Source organism: Thermobia domestica, chromosome 1, assembly GCF_964235325.1.
Source record: "Thermobia domestica chromosome 1, izTheDome1.hap1.1, whole genome shotgun sequence".
In the NCBI taxonomy this organism is placed as follows: Eukaryota; Metazoa; Arthropoda; class Insecta; order Zygentoma; family Lepismatidae; genus Thermobia; species Thermobia domestica.
Genome location: NC_137454.1, coordinates 4,474,187 through 4,488,462, shown reverse-complemented (window position 1 = coordinate 4,488,462; position 14,276 = coordinate 4,474,187). Strand labels below are relative to the sequence as shown.

Here is a 14,276-nt window from a genome sequence, read left to right as displayed (position 1 = left end):
GTCTTCTTCAGTTTTACACCAAGCAGGATAGCCTGAAGCTTCCTGCTTCATCTGAAGAAACGTATTCACATAGTCCCGGAATAAACTAGGTGAATTCCGATCTTCAGAACCCATGAGTTCAAATTCCCATATTTCATAAATTTTGACGATTTTATATCCGTTTTCAAGAGCACGGTGAAGCTCTGGTGTACAAAAAGTTCCAGTTAATGCGCGTTCAGTATCACTATGTGTGCAATTATCAATAGTTTCTCCTTCCATACATAGCCTACAAAGTCCAAATATTAATCGGCTTTGTGCTACATACGGTAAGATGGGAAAAAAGAGTTGTTTAGGAGCCAATACAGTACATTTTACAATCCCATGAATTTTTCCCACATCTGGGAAAACCGGCCCCTTATGCACCTTAGGTGCCCCCACCGGAAGAGGTTTCCTTGCCATGACGTAGGGGTATAACGATGTAATATCATAATAAAGAATGGATTCATCGTCCGCACAATTCACATATGAACGAAATACTTCAGTACGGCCTCCGTTATAGCAACTCTTAGGAATAAGAAAGTCAGCAGTAGTATCACAATGTTCTTTAAGGAACTTTTGTAAATCTACATCTGTGCGTACTTTATTATCCCAAGAGCACTCCCATATTTCATACAAATTCATTTTTAGAATTTCTGTGAAATATTTTCGCCGGATTTCCGTATGTTCGTACCTTTTTTCAAATGTGCTGTACGGACCATGTGCATTATCTATTATGGCATTACGGTTATTTGGAAAACACGTTTTACAGGCATGCCAGTAACACCCCATAAATTCGAACACGGCATTAAGCTCTGCATTGTATCCGTCAACATTATACCTTCCAAAAGATTGTTCTCCGTTTCGTCCAGCATGCTGGATTTCTATACCCATTTGGTGTTCCATATACTTTAGCCATTTCATTGCTTTTTCGCTGGTTTTTGTTTTATAATGGTACCCCAAAGGTGGTATAACAGAAATACTTTCTTCTGGAAGATATGATGTACGATATGTTTGCATGGCTAAACTTGCAATCGTAGACGATACTAGAAAACATTGTAATCCACCCGTTTTCTCTTCTATGATATTACTAAATTTAATAACAGCTTCTGTGAGAATTCTCACATCATTTTCACAATATTCCAGCATTTCCTTTTGCAAATTAAATTGCTCTCCCAATTGCACCCGTTCTTGGTGCCATCCCTCCAACCGCTTTCTTTCTTCACCAGATCGCGATTCAGGATCATAGTACTCTATTCCCGGATATGGTCCTACATAATTTTGGTTCTCTACTGTATTAAACAAGTATGGGAAATCTCCCTTCTTTAAATTTTCTGAAAGGCCTAACGTCTTAGGTAATTTTGATAATTTTACACCAACAAACAAATAACTATCTCTAAAAATAATTTTATTATGAATAGAAATACTAAAAATCTTTTGACCCTGAATTAAAGTTTTTGGAATGATATGCTGGGACTCAATGAGAGATCTCAAACAGAAAATGCTATCAAAACGACTACCATTATGACTTATGACACATACTTTACTAAATAGGGGTCTATCTAATAAAATATGTGTAATAAATTCATCAATGGTTTTAAAAGAAAACGAGCGGTTACCGTTTTCATCACCACATGTACTGCAGGCTTCATCAATGCCGTTATTCATACATTTATGGCATACATGTCTAGCACATACCAAGCAAACAACGTGTTCCCGCTCCCCACGCTCATTTTCCGGTTTGAGCATGGTTTCTACGTCAAAGACAATATAAAGAAACCTCTTGATATGAGTAGGTTTTACTTTCTTCACATAACATGAGTGACCTTCCTGTACATGTTCACGACACGTACTGCAAAAGTATTCACCACATGTATGATCAGATTTACGTCTTCTTAAATCATAGAGTGCATTACAGTTGATGCAAACTTTCACATATTCACACACATTCTTGCCAATTTTATTACCTTTTAAGTGATTGTCGAAACATTCACCCCTAGTAAAATATCTATTGCATGCATTGCATTTCATTTTATACATCGTAACATCAAGTTTATGCATATGTTCGCAAGATGAACACATTAACTCACACTTATGAAAACGATTCAAACCATTAAAACCCTTTAAACAATGTAAACAATACTTTTCTTTTCTTAGAAATGACGTTATAGTACGAATAGGACGAAAATGTCCAATACTTCCCCTTTCATCGTAATAAATATAAATGGGTTTTGCATCTTGTAACTCTGGTCTTTGTACTTGTGTTTCCGGATAACGTACTCTAAATTCACGTTTGCTTTCGGGTACTTTTTCATAAATAATAATTTCATAGTTTGGAGTTAAATGTTTCTGAAACAATTCTACGTCATTCAAATCGCAACCATCTTTAACGCTAACACCTGCCTCAGTACAAAGCTTAATTGCTCTACCTTTTAATGTATCTCTAGTTGGATCTGTTAAATTACTCAAATTTTGACGTGTTTCGGTATGCTTTGCTATACCCCAAGCAATACTTTTAGGTAAACAAAGTTTGTCATTATCGGTTCCCGGAAGCTCAACCAAATGTTGTACTAAAAATTCATTTAACGGCAAATATTTGTTTAGTGTGGAATTATTATCACGTGTTCTTCCTGCACCAAACATCGAATTTACTATATGAAATCGAAAGAGGACATGATTACCTAAAAGGAAGTCTTCATTACTATTTAACACTCTAGTAATGGAAGCTAAAACGGACTTAGCAGAAATGTCTTTGCGGCGTCTCCATGGAACATACACTGCTTTCTTATCCTTACTATTGGAGGAATCAATGTACATTCCAACAAAATCGTTAGGTCTCGCATTGTTCAATACATTATCCAATGCGAAGTTCATTAGGTTTTCAATATAGGCCGCAGGATTTATAATTTCTTCATTTCCCATTGGCCTTACCGCAATTTCATGTCCCACCAAGTTAAACTTAGTGAAACTTTTTCTGCTTTCATGTACTACTTCGAAATTACCTTCCCCTGTATTTTGAACATCTGTATGTCCGCTACGTTCACTTGGAGGAACGTAACCGGAAGTACTAGGTTGTGGAGAGCCCATTCCGTAACCACGAGTATCCCGTGAACATTGTACACTTGATACCTGTACTGCATTATTTACAACATCCACAGGATTTTGTCCGTTTTCACATAACTCGTTTAATAAAGCCTCCACATAATCAGATGTTCCAAACTCATCGGAATTTACTAAAACTGCGGAATTTTGATTAGTTTGTGTACCATCTGCTGCTTCATTTTGTATTTGTTCATTAATAATTTCATCAATTAAATTAAAATCTTCTTCTTGAAGTATGTTTTCCAAGGGTTGACTTTCTTGGTGGACCGAGGTTACGGAATTTTCAACAGATGGCGACACATTATTATGAACCAAAATAAAACGCGATCCATAATTACAAAATTCGGCTACCTCTGTTGCATTAATCCTATCACCTTGTGCGCAATTAAAATAATTAAAATGAATGAATTTATCATGTGCCCACTGATACATGACTTGCTCACGGAAAAATCCGTGTGTGAACAAGTCAACAATGTCAGCACTAGACATTGCATATTGCAATATAAGTGCTTGATTATCATGATAAAAATTAAAAAGAGCTGATAGCAAGGTATCATACCTTTCACTGCCACGAAATCCCTGGCGTTGCTTATCCATAATTCTCCACCAGGTCTCCAACACGCGTTCCTTAGTGTGCAGGCCTTCTATAGCTCCAGCCAAATAAATTTCGTCAATTTCGTTAAACTCGTTTACGTATGATGCACCGAGAAATTCCATCTGTAAAATATAAAAACAAAAATTAGTTTACATTAAAATAAATACAACAATATATAAAAATATAGATCATCATTTAAATTCTGCAAGAACTTCGTTCTTAAAATAGAGTGTAAACATTTTTAAAATTCTGCAAGAACTTCAATGTTAAAATGGACTGTGATCATCTTTAAAATTTTGCAACAACTTTGCTGTTAAAATACAATGTAATCGTATTAAAAACACGTTTTGCACAATGATAAAACAACTTTCGTATGTTTTAAATAAAATATTACTGTAAATATTTATCAGTTTACAATTTTTAAAAATAATACTTTATATACGAATATTTAATCAAAGTATAAAAACATAATCATTCAAATATGTATAGTATGTAAATATACTTACGATGATCTTCTAAGTAAATCTGTTATGTATTGTAAACTTGAGATAAAATCAGGATTTCTTCCTTCCTTTCTTCTTTTGTTTTTTCTTCTTTTGTTGTTTTGAATTTCAACAACTGCAACAATACAGTTAATATTACTACTCTTTTGTAAATATAATATTTTAATATTTCTTTTATTATATGTTTGTATAAATTTATTCACTAAGTAAATGTTGTGTTCAAGGTACGGTTACCAGCATACATATGATAATATTTCCTTAGCAACGGAGGTATATATACACAATGCCTAACAAAAAAAAATAACAAAACCAGTTTAAACCGGTTTAAACACCTGCAGCAAAGCAAACAAAAGAAATTCTTAGCATTAGCAACAAAGAAATTTTTTTAAACCCGCTAACATAAGGTACAAATTACATCATATTGTGTAATATCACTGTTACTAAATTTAAAATATGTTAAAGCACATGTGTACGAGATTACAAAACGAAATGCGTTTGGGTACGAGACTACAAAATGAAATGCTTTTGGGTACGAGACTACAAAACGATTTGCGTTTGCGTACGAGACTACAAACTGTGTTGTAGCTTATACAAGTAGTAGTGTTATACTCCGTGTTAATATTATAATTATTATTTTGGACGGTAATTAAATTATATTTCATGCAAAGTATACGTATACAAAACGTGTACGGTAAATGATAATACATTTTTATGTTTATGTTCGATTAAGTTTGTGTAATACATGTATAAACATGTACACAAATTGTAAATAAACTTTCATATTCATGTTCGGTTAAGTTCGGAACTATTTGTGTGGTACATTAACCAATATGTACAAAATTCTACATACATTTTTGTTTGTTCGGCAATGTTCGGAAAAGTTCGGTTAAGTTTGTGTTAACTTGTTTAAATTTTTAATTATTAGTGTTTTAAAAATAATGTATACTAGATTAATGTAAAGAAAACACATTAAAATTCATCCGCCATATTTGTTTCTTCAAACAACGCCACCTGTACCATAACATTCACATTAGTGTGTATAAGACTGTGCGTGTGTGTACATGTACCATAGCAAGTTACCGAGTGTTGTTTGTCCGGCAATACATCGCGCAGTTTGCGGGCGGCAATATTTTACGCGTCCCGCGTCGCAAAAACCTTTTTTCCGGGCGCAAATACCACGCGGCGCGCACCGGTCGCGGTAAAAAACGCGCGGCGCGCACCGGTTGCGGTAAAAAACGCGCAAAAATGGTATTTATTTTAGTAATATCATTCATTTTACCTATTCATACAAAAATATATCCTTTAATAAACATATTTCCAAAGTTTGAAAAAAATCGACGCCATATTGTTTATGCAAATTCATTAAATTTTTAATTTAAAGTTACAATGTTCTAATCTGTATAGTAATGTTCGTTAGATCCTAACGATTAAGAAAATATCTTTCTTTTCTTTCTACGACCAATAGTTTGGCCAAAAAAGCAAAAAATGTAAAATGTACTTTTTGAACATGCCTCGTATAAAATCGAAAAAAATAAAAATTGTTCAAATGTATCATGTAGGGTGTCTTTCTATATAGATTTTGACCTGATAAATCGATTTCTGTTGTCCATTTTCACCTACGATGAACCGTTTAGGATTTATGACCATTTAAAATTATTTTCAAGTTACAGTGTTCTAATCTGTATAGTAGTGTTCCTTAGGTCCTAACATTCAAGAAAATACCTTTCTTTACTTTCTACGACCAATAGTTTGGCCAAAAAAGCGAAAAATAAAAAAAACTGTACTTTTGGAACACACTGTATAAAATCGAAAAAAATAAAAATTGTTCAAATGTATCATGTAGGGTGTCTTTCTATATAGATTTTGACCTGATAAATCGATTTCCGTTGTCCATTTTCACCTGCGATGAACCGTTTAGGATTTATGAGCATTTAAAATTATTTTCAATTTACAATGTTCTAATGTATATAGTAGTGTTCGTTAGGTCCTAACGATTAAGAAAATACCTTTCTTTACTTTCTACGACCAATAGTTTGGCCAAAAAAGCGAAAAATAAAAAAAACTGTACTTTTGGAACACACTGTATAAAATCGAAAAAAATAAAAATTGTTCAAATGTATCATGTAGGGTGTCTTTCTATATAGATTTTGACCTGATAAATCGATTTCCGTTGTCCATTTTCACCTACGATGAACCGTTTAGGATTTATGACCATTTAAAATTATTTTAAAGTTACATTGTTCTAATCTGTATAGTAGTGTTCGTTAGGTCCTAACAATTAAGAAAATACCTTTCTTTTCTTTCTACGACCAATACTTGGCCATCAAAAGCGAAAAAATAAAAAACTATACTTTTGGAACACACTGTATAAAATCAAAAAAATAAAAATTGTTCAAATGTATCATGTAGGGTGTCTTTCTATATAGATTTTGACCTGATAAATCGATTTCTGTTGTCCATTTTCACCTGCGATGAACCGTTTAGGATTTATGACCATTTAAAATTATTTTCAAGTTACATTGTTCTAATCTGTATAGTAGTGTTCCTTAGGTCCTAACATTCAAGAAAATACCTTTCTTTTCTTTCTACAACCAATAGTTGGCCGTCAAAAGCCAAAAATGTAATGCTAGAGCCCTACATACCCACCCGCCACTGTTACCCCCCACAAAAAATTGTTCAATTTTATCATGTAAGGTGTCTTTCTATATAGATTTTGACCTAACAAATCGATTTCTGTAATCCGTTTTATCGTATAATCAATCGTTTAGGAGCTACGCCCATTTAAAGTTATTATACGGAAAAAATCTTAGTCTTTTTGCATCAACGCCACCTATATAGCAACACATGTCAGTAGCATACATGCTTTTGTGCGGTTAGCATCACATCGTATCGGCCTCGTGTTATTTGTAGAACCGGCATTTCCTCATACGTTTACCGACAAATTCATTTTGTCGTTTCCCGTCTTTTTTTTCCCGCCATATATTAGTGCTTCGTATGTGCTTCAATCATCAAACAAAACAGTTTATCCTAGGTAAGTATTAACATTTTAACATTTCTATACTTTACATGTTCTTTCCCATAGGCATATCTGATAAATCCATTTCTATTATTTCAATTGACACACATATTTTTAAAGAAAAAAATAGTCACTTAAAATTTCAATAAACGCGTGCATATACACCACTGATATCAACAAATAAATTATTCGTTTTTGTTTATTTGGTATTCCGTTTCTCATGGCTTACACAAACTTACAGTTTCTGTGTTCAAAATCAAACTTTCTCCGTTCCTTTTAAACACCGTAAATTCCATTCCATTCAGCTAGAAATAAAAAAGGGCCTGAGGCAGCATTCAGGTTATCCTCACCCCTCTCACGCACACCAATACATGTATGTGTGGTTCCTGCATTTTTCTCTGTCTCTCTCCCTCTCTTGCTGTTTGCGTTAAACTACAAACATATTCTCCCCCGCCCCTCTCTTCTCCTCTCACGCACACTAACGCATTTATGTGTGTTTCCCGCATCTATCGTTCGCGCTCTTTCCTTCCTCCTCCCGCCCCGCAACAGCTAGCACCCCGTTCCATAGCCTACAATAAAGCAAACTTTTTTCTTTTTTTTTCCTCCCTCTCTCGCTCTCGCTTTGTTATATGTTCACGTTCATACCTCTTTTCCTAGATAGGTAGATAACTTGTTCGTTCACTATAGGTTTCTTAGCGTTTAAATATCCACAAAATACACAACATTTCTGGTTTCCGTATTTCAATCTTCACAAATAAGTCTCATAACAACGGTTTTATCTGACATTTATACAATAAATAAAAGCAAACACAAGTCATTTTAATTCGTGTAAATACATTTAAAATCCAAGTTCAATATTTATTTATATAAATGGTAAATTTTAACTTACTTTTTTTCCTTCCAGTAATTCCAAAATTATTCTCCAAACAACACAGTCACAGAAAAAATACAAAAGTCAAGTTTCCACAACGCTAAAAGCACACTATATAATCTGGTCTCATTTCAAACTTCGTTATATATATTCGTTAACCTGGGTGGTTCCAGCGTTCACACACACACACACACACACACACACACACTTCCGTTTTTTTTTCACAAAAACAAGTACAATAGCTATTCTTTAAAGTTAACAAGAATCTTTTACAGAAAAAGGGCTTTTTTCTTTTCTTTCTTTTTTTATTCTATCAGGGCATGATGCTAAATGGAACATTTTTCTGTCTGACAAGTCAGAAAAATCTTTTTTTTTCTAAAAACAGTTACGTTCAAGTCGAAATTACAGGGAGTCTCATCCCTCAACAATAAATGTCACATACATTTTCTCAAATAACTTTCTATATCCTAACAACTTAAAAGATCTTTTTTTTTCTTTCTTTTCTAAAAAGACTTAGACATACACGTGTGTCGCAACCAACATGACGTTTTCTCATCCACACACACAAAAAAAGTTTCGCTTTCTATTGTAGTAATTTTAACTATTCTCACGTTAATTTAAACTGGTCCTTTGCTCAAAAGGACACTACACTTTCCCTATGCAATCTTGTGCCATGTCTCTCAGTATGAGGCAATCTAACATTTTCAAGGTATTTCTTACATTCTCTCTCCTTCAGTATACTCATTGCTATTTCTCCATAGGGTGGATGTTACAGTACCAATTAAGCAATGTCCAGAGCACAGTTCGCCCCCTCCACCTCCAAAAACCCTGGAACACACACATACAAGCAGGTGTCTCCTATTTCTTTTTTTTCCATGCATTAGAAATTACAGTCCCCCCAATTAAGCAATGTCCAGAGCACAGTTCGCCCTCCACCTCCAAAAACTGGACCACCCAAAATTACAGTACACCTGTGTATATGTTTCTTTCTTTCTTTAGTACACATCAAAGAATTCTCTCCCTACTCATGCCATTCTCAGGTTACATGACTTTCTCACGTCCTGCTGTTAAAGTATTTTCTGGCTTCCAACAGTTAAACTTTCTCAGGCACCCATATGTTACGTTTCACTGACAATATATTCTTTTCTTTTAATGACACAATGTTCCAATTGTAACAGTGTTACAAAAAGCTTGTCAATTTCAAATTGTATCCTTTTCTTTCATGTTTCCAAACTTTCTAAAAGTCATTTCAGATCTCTCTCTCACCTCCCATGGTTAGACTATTTTCAAACATCCATATGTTACATTAAATTGACAATTTTCTTACTTCCTTAATTGACACAATGATGGAATTACGAGACAGCTGTATAAGAACTTCTGGTATACATTTAACTCGTTGCTATTCACTAAACAAAGGCACCCTGCAACGAAGGTATGTGGACAAACTTCGATATGACTACTTAGGGAAAACCTTGGGAAAATTTGTAAATCTACAAATATGGACTTTCATGTCCTGACTTGAATTCAATGATTTTCTACCTGAATGTTTCAACATGTGTTTGTGTACGCTACTCGCATCCTCAGTTAACGTTGCAAAATTACTGCAATACCGATCAGCGTTGCCAGACTCACAGTTCGGAATTATTCCGAAACCCGATCGAAATTATGCTAGTTTCGGTCAAATTATGCTAGATCCTCATGATTACTAATTCAGGAGTTTTGAAAGAAAGAAAGAAAAAAAACGAAGTTGAGATACGATAACATAACTTAAAATACGCAGAGCGCAAGAATGCGTGGATAGAACTCAATACTTCACGCACTAAAGCAGCGTTTCCCAACCGGTGTGCCGCGGCACATTGGTGTGCCGTGAATAGACCGCTGGTGTGCCGCGAGGAATCGAAACAAAATTATTAATTTTATAGCAATCAAATTGCAAAACGTAGGGAAAAATGTATATTTGTATTTCACAATACTATGAACCTCTACTATGAATCTACAATTTTAAGTTTCATACCGGGTTACTGTTCTGTACATTTCTAATGTTGAAAAAATATTTATCATTGTTATGACCATTATTGCTTCTTTATTGTTGCGGACTATTTCGTAACTTGAAAATTTAAAATATCATTCAATCCTTCGACAAATTACCTACATTTGTGTTTTAAAAGTAAAAGAGATATGTTTGTTTGTTCGTTATTTAGTGATCTTCTTTCTTAGTAAAAGGTTGGATACAGTTTTTAAACAGAAAGCGTATTTTTAGAAACCTGAGTCCAATATTTCATTGCAATTGTTTTCTATTTTTAAATTAGAATGAAAAATAAGCATAATGATTTACCAAGGCGGAAAAAACAGTGACAGAGCTTTCTTCTCTGGGAGGAGATCAATAATCACAGAAAAAAAAACACTGTGTTTTATATTTACAAATAATAATATCTATAAGTGTGCCGCGAGAATCCAGGTAACACCCGTAGTGTGCCGCAAGTTGAAAAAGGTTGGGAAACGCTGCACTAAAGCTTTAACTCAACTAAACTAGTGCAGTCTTTGCCAGACTCAATGGCGTATATATCGTATAAATGAATGCAAAGTGTTTGTTTGCATATTTTGAAAGAAAATTGCCTCGCAGCATAAGTGGAGTTGGGAATTGCCTGCTGGGGGGGCAGATTTCTGGTCGGTCTCAGACTTTTCACTTTGGGAATAAAGATAGTCATGAAGTAAGAAATAAAGACAGTGAAGTTGTCAAAAAGTTGGGAAGAGAATGGCCCCCATAGCTCCGCCCATGCCTCGCAGTTAAAGGATTAGAAAACCCTGGGTGGAGCTACAAAAAAAAAAAGCCCAAAGCCGTTTCTAACTTTCTTCGGAAAATAAGACTGGCTGTATGGTTTACCGACTGTATGAATCAATGGAAGAGGATACATTTCTGCCGTTCTTTTTCTTCCCACGACCAACTTCTTTCTCATCTCCAGGTTTTACAGCTTTTTGATAAACTTGCTGAAATTATCCTAGATTCGGGTAGGATGCTAAAAGCAAGATGCTATATGCTAAAGACATGCAAATTATGCTAGATCTAGCATCATTATGCTTGATCTGGCAACGCTGATACCGATGAAATTCTCCAGAGAGAAAAAAGCAGGCTTCACATTACCTGAACTTCTTTTATGTAGAGTTCAAAATTATAGTTTTGATTACATATTATTTTCATAATAGTCAGTAAATTTGTACCAATACATAATCTGAACAGTTATGAAATTGATTGGTAAAAACAGCAGGAAGTTTTAAGTACATCTAAAGGTAGAATCGCAGCAACAGATAAGTTACAGTAACCTGAAATCAACAATGCTTGTTTAACCATAATGCATTTCCAAACAATTGTATATGTAATGTACTCCTTGGTAACCATAAATAAATACATTCAATATTATAGAGTTCCAACGCTAATCTTCAATTTCCGAAAGGTTTTTCTCGTTCTTGATCTACAAGCAGCGTCACCATGTGGTGCTTTAGAGACCCTGACGAAGCCGTGTCTGGCACAAGCAGCCGAGAACCAGTGACCACCAGAGTCATTGAAATGGAATTTCCCATCATAAATGCCAAGCGATATAGTGTCGTCATTCCCGTCATCAAAGAACAAAACAACACTATAGAAATTATAATTCCAGGCGTCGATCCAAAAGTAAAATCTCAACCGTCGTTCAGTTCCTCTAGGAGACATAATCCAGAAGACCCGTCGCCGTCAACATCGCTGGAGGCCGATAGCAGTAGTTGTCGTATCTGCCACGACTCCGATGAAGGCCAATTCGCGGCTCCTTGTAACTGCAAAGGTACCGTGGGATTGATTCATGTTTCGTGTCTAGAGCACTGGTTAGGAGAATCGAACCGTAGTTCCTGTGAACTGTGCGGCTACCATTATCTCACAGAAAGGATCCCCAAGTACCAGAAGCACAGACTGAAATCAGTGTGGATCTGGTTGATGCACCCTGACAATCCAGGGGACAAAGCGAAACTAATTTTGGACTTGATTGTGTTCATCCTGTTCATTCCAGTTCTTATGTTATCAGCTTACTTCAGCTACTTCGTGTGTAAACAGCTCAGAACTGATTCTTTTATTAAGTACAGCAAAGAGTTCTGGTCGATGGTATTTGGCCTTATTGTGGTGTCCGTGGCTTTCTTGTCTTTCGTTCTCTGGGCATCCATTACCATCAGACATCATTACAAAGTATGGAAAGCTTGGTGGGAGAGAAAAGAAATTGTACGAGTGCTGCCACCTACATCCTCTACTATTACTACCTCTCTTAAAATATTAAAGTAAAGCTAATGAGTTTCTTTTTGTAGTTTTAAATGAAGAAAAATTATATTTCAGAAAATGTTGGGCAATCATTAAACATACATTTATTAGTAATAATTCTTCTTTGTTTATTTATTTAGTATTTGAAAAAGTCTGCAGTATTGTAAGAAACCAACAGTGACATGTGGACACATTTACAGTGACAATATTACAAAAAATATCTCTTTTACGTGTACTATAAAAAATCAGAAGTAACCCAAGTAAATTTTGCCAAAGGAGTACTGTAATGCTGCTGACACAGCATCTAATGCTGTTCCCGTAAAGATTTATCCTATTTGCAATTATCTTCTTCACGTTTTCTAAATTGTTATTCTTTAGTTTAAGCCTCACGTTTGAGAACAGAGAGTGGTTCCAGTGAAAGAATTGGTACGGATGCGGTGAAACGGGAAGAGTGGCGCGTTACAAAACTGACGAGTTTCGAAAGCTATGGTGAGTAGGTGCATTGAGGATATTGTCGTTTCGTCAATTCGCGTCTTTTGAGCTAAATTTCTTCTCTCAGACACCTCCGAGAAGCAGTAGGATATCTGTGTACATTTTGTATATCAAGGAAAATGATTGGCATGGTGATCTTGATCGTAATCCTGACCTGATTGCCCTTAATTGGTCTTGAAGATGTTGGACTCTGCTGCGATTTTGTTTGGTTTGTGATCCTACCCGTAGACTCAACCCTTGCCTTTAGGAATAGCTACAAAGTAAAAGATCGTTTATCTATCACCTCCTACGAAGTTTATGGTGAACACGATGGTAGAGGTACAGTGAGCATTGAAGGATTTTATTCATTATTCATTTGTGATTCATTTGTTTTATTTGAGGACTGTCTTTGTTCAAGCTAGGAGTGAGTGTAGATTTCAACTGTGGTATTCCTAGCTTTGCATTCGATGAACGACTAAATCTAGAATCATAGGCAACTAAAATTACATAAGGCACATACCATAAGAGATATTTGAACTCGCGACTGGCAAGTTCTGCCATCACCAGCTTCAGAAGATCCAAGCTGTAATATCAACCAGGTTAACTCTAGTACGAGAATAGTTCAGTAGTCAACTCTTGTGTTTTGTGATTGCGCAATTGCGTCCAATTCAAAAAGAAAAAAAGATTTTACCTCTGGTGCGTGGGGTCCCTGGTTCGATCTCAGGTGGGCTTTGTGGTGGACAAACACCGTGTGCGTGGGTTTTCACGGGATTCTTCCGTTTGCTTTCACTTCCTTCATTCCACCATTGCCTTCATTTCTCATCAACACCATCTCCATTAAACCACGCAGCATAATTGTGGGACATAAAACTCAAAGATGTCATTTCATTGTTCAAAAACGATTTTAAATAAAAGAAAAACAATAAGTGCAAAATTTTGCTTCTGAGCTTATCAATCTTACTATCACTCAATAGACCCCGCAATACATTGCAAAACTTATAAGTAGGTTGTAAGTATATTCCTACGAAGTTTATTAGTTAATTCAAGCCATTTGCCGCATAGTTACATGAACTTTTCACTCATCATACGGCGCAAATACTCTGTATTGACAAAAAGTGATCGAGAAACGTCCCATTCCTTTAGTCATAATGACATGGACACAGAAGCGCAGAACTGCTAAGTTTAATACAATATCCGCCTACTACGTTTCCAGACTGGCAACAGCGATACGTGATATGAAGAGTTCGTTGTTTTGCTGGAGCAGGTGTGTCAGTTATAGTGCTTCAAGTGAGACGTTCCGCGGAGTGTTGTCATGAATACGAAAAGAAAACAGATAATAATAAAGTTTGTGTTAAACTTGATAAAAATGCGACAGAAATGGTAGAAGTGATTGATAGTGCACATTCTTTCCAAGTGGCAGT

General features: G+C 35.4%; 2 protein-coding genes across 2 annotated transcripts in view; both read left to right on the top strand.

Annotated features, from left to right (window-relative positions):
- The window catches only part of s-cup (spermiogenesis-related protein stanley-cup), a 199,725-nt gene that overhangs the window by 33,407 nt on the left and 152,042 nt on the right, over positions 1-14,276 (top strand). The window lies entirely within an intron of this gene.
- LOC145665831 (E3 ubiquitin-protein ligase MARCHF2-like) lies at positions 11,506-12,481 on the top strand. The gene has a single exon (XM_081732951.1). It carries the CDS (start codon positions 11,590-11,592, stop codon positions 12,406-12,408), a length of 819 nt encoding a protein of 272 aa, XP_081589077.1. The 5' UTR covers positions 11,506-11,589; the 3' UTR covers positions 12,409-12,481.

Excerpts from the sequence above, each read along its gene's own strand:
- LOC145665831 (XM_081732951.1), top strand. The coding sequence starts at position 11,590 with ATGTGGTGCTTTAGAGACCCTGACGAAGCCGTGTCTGGCACAAGCAGC.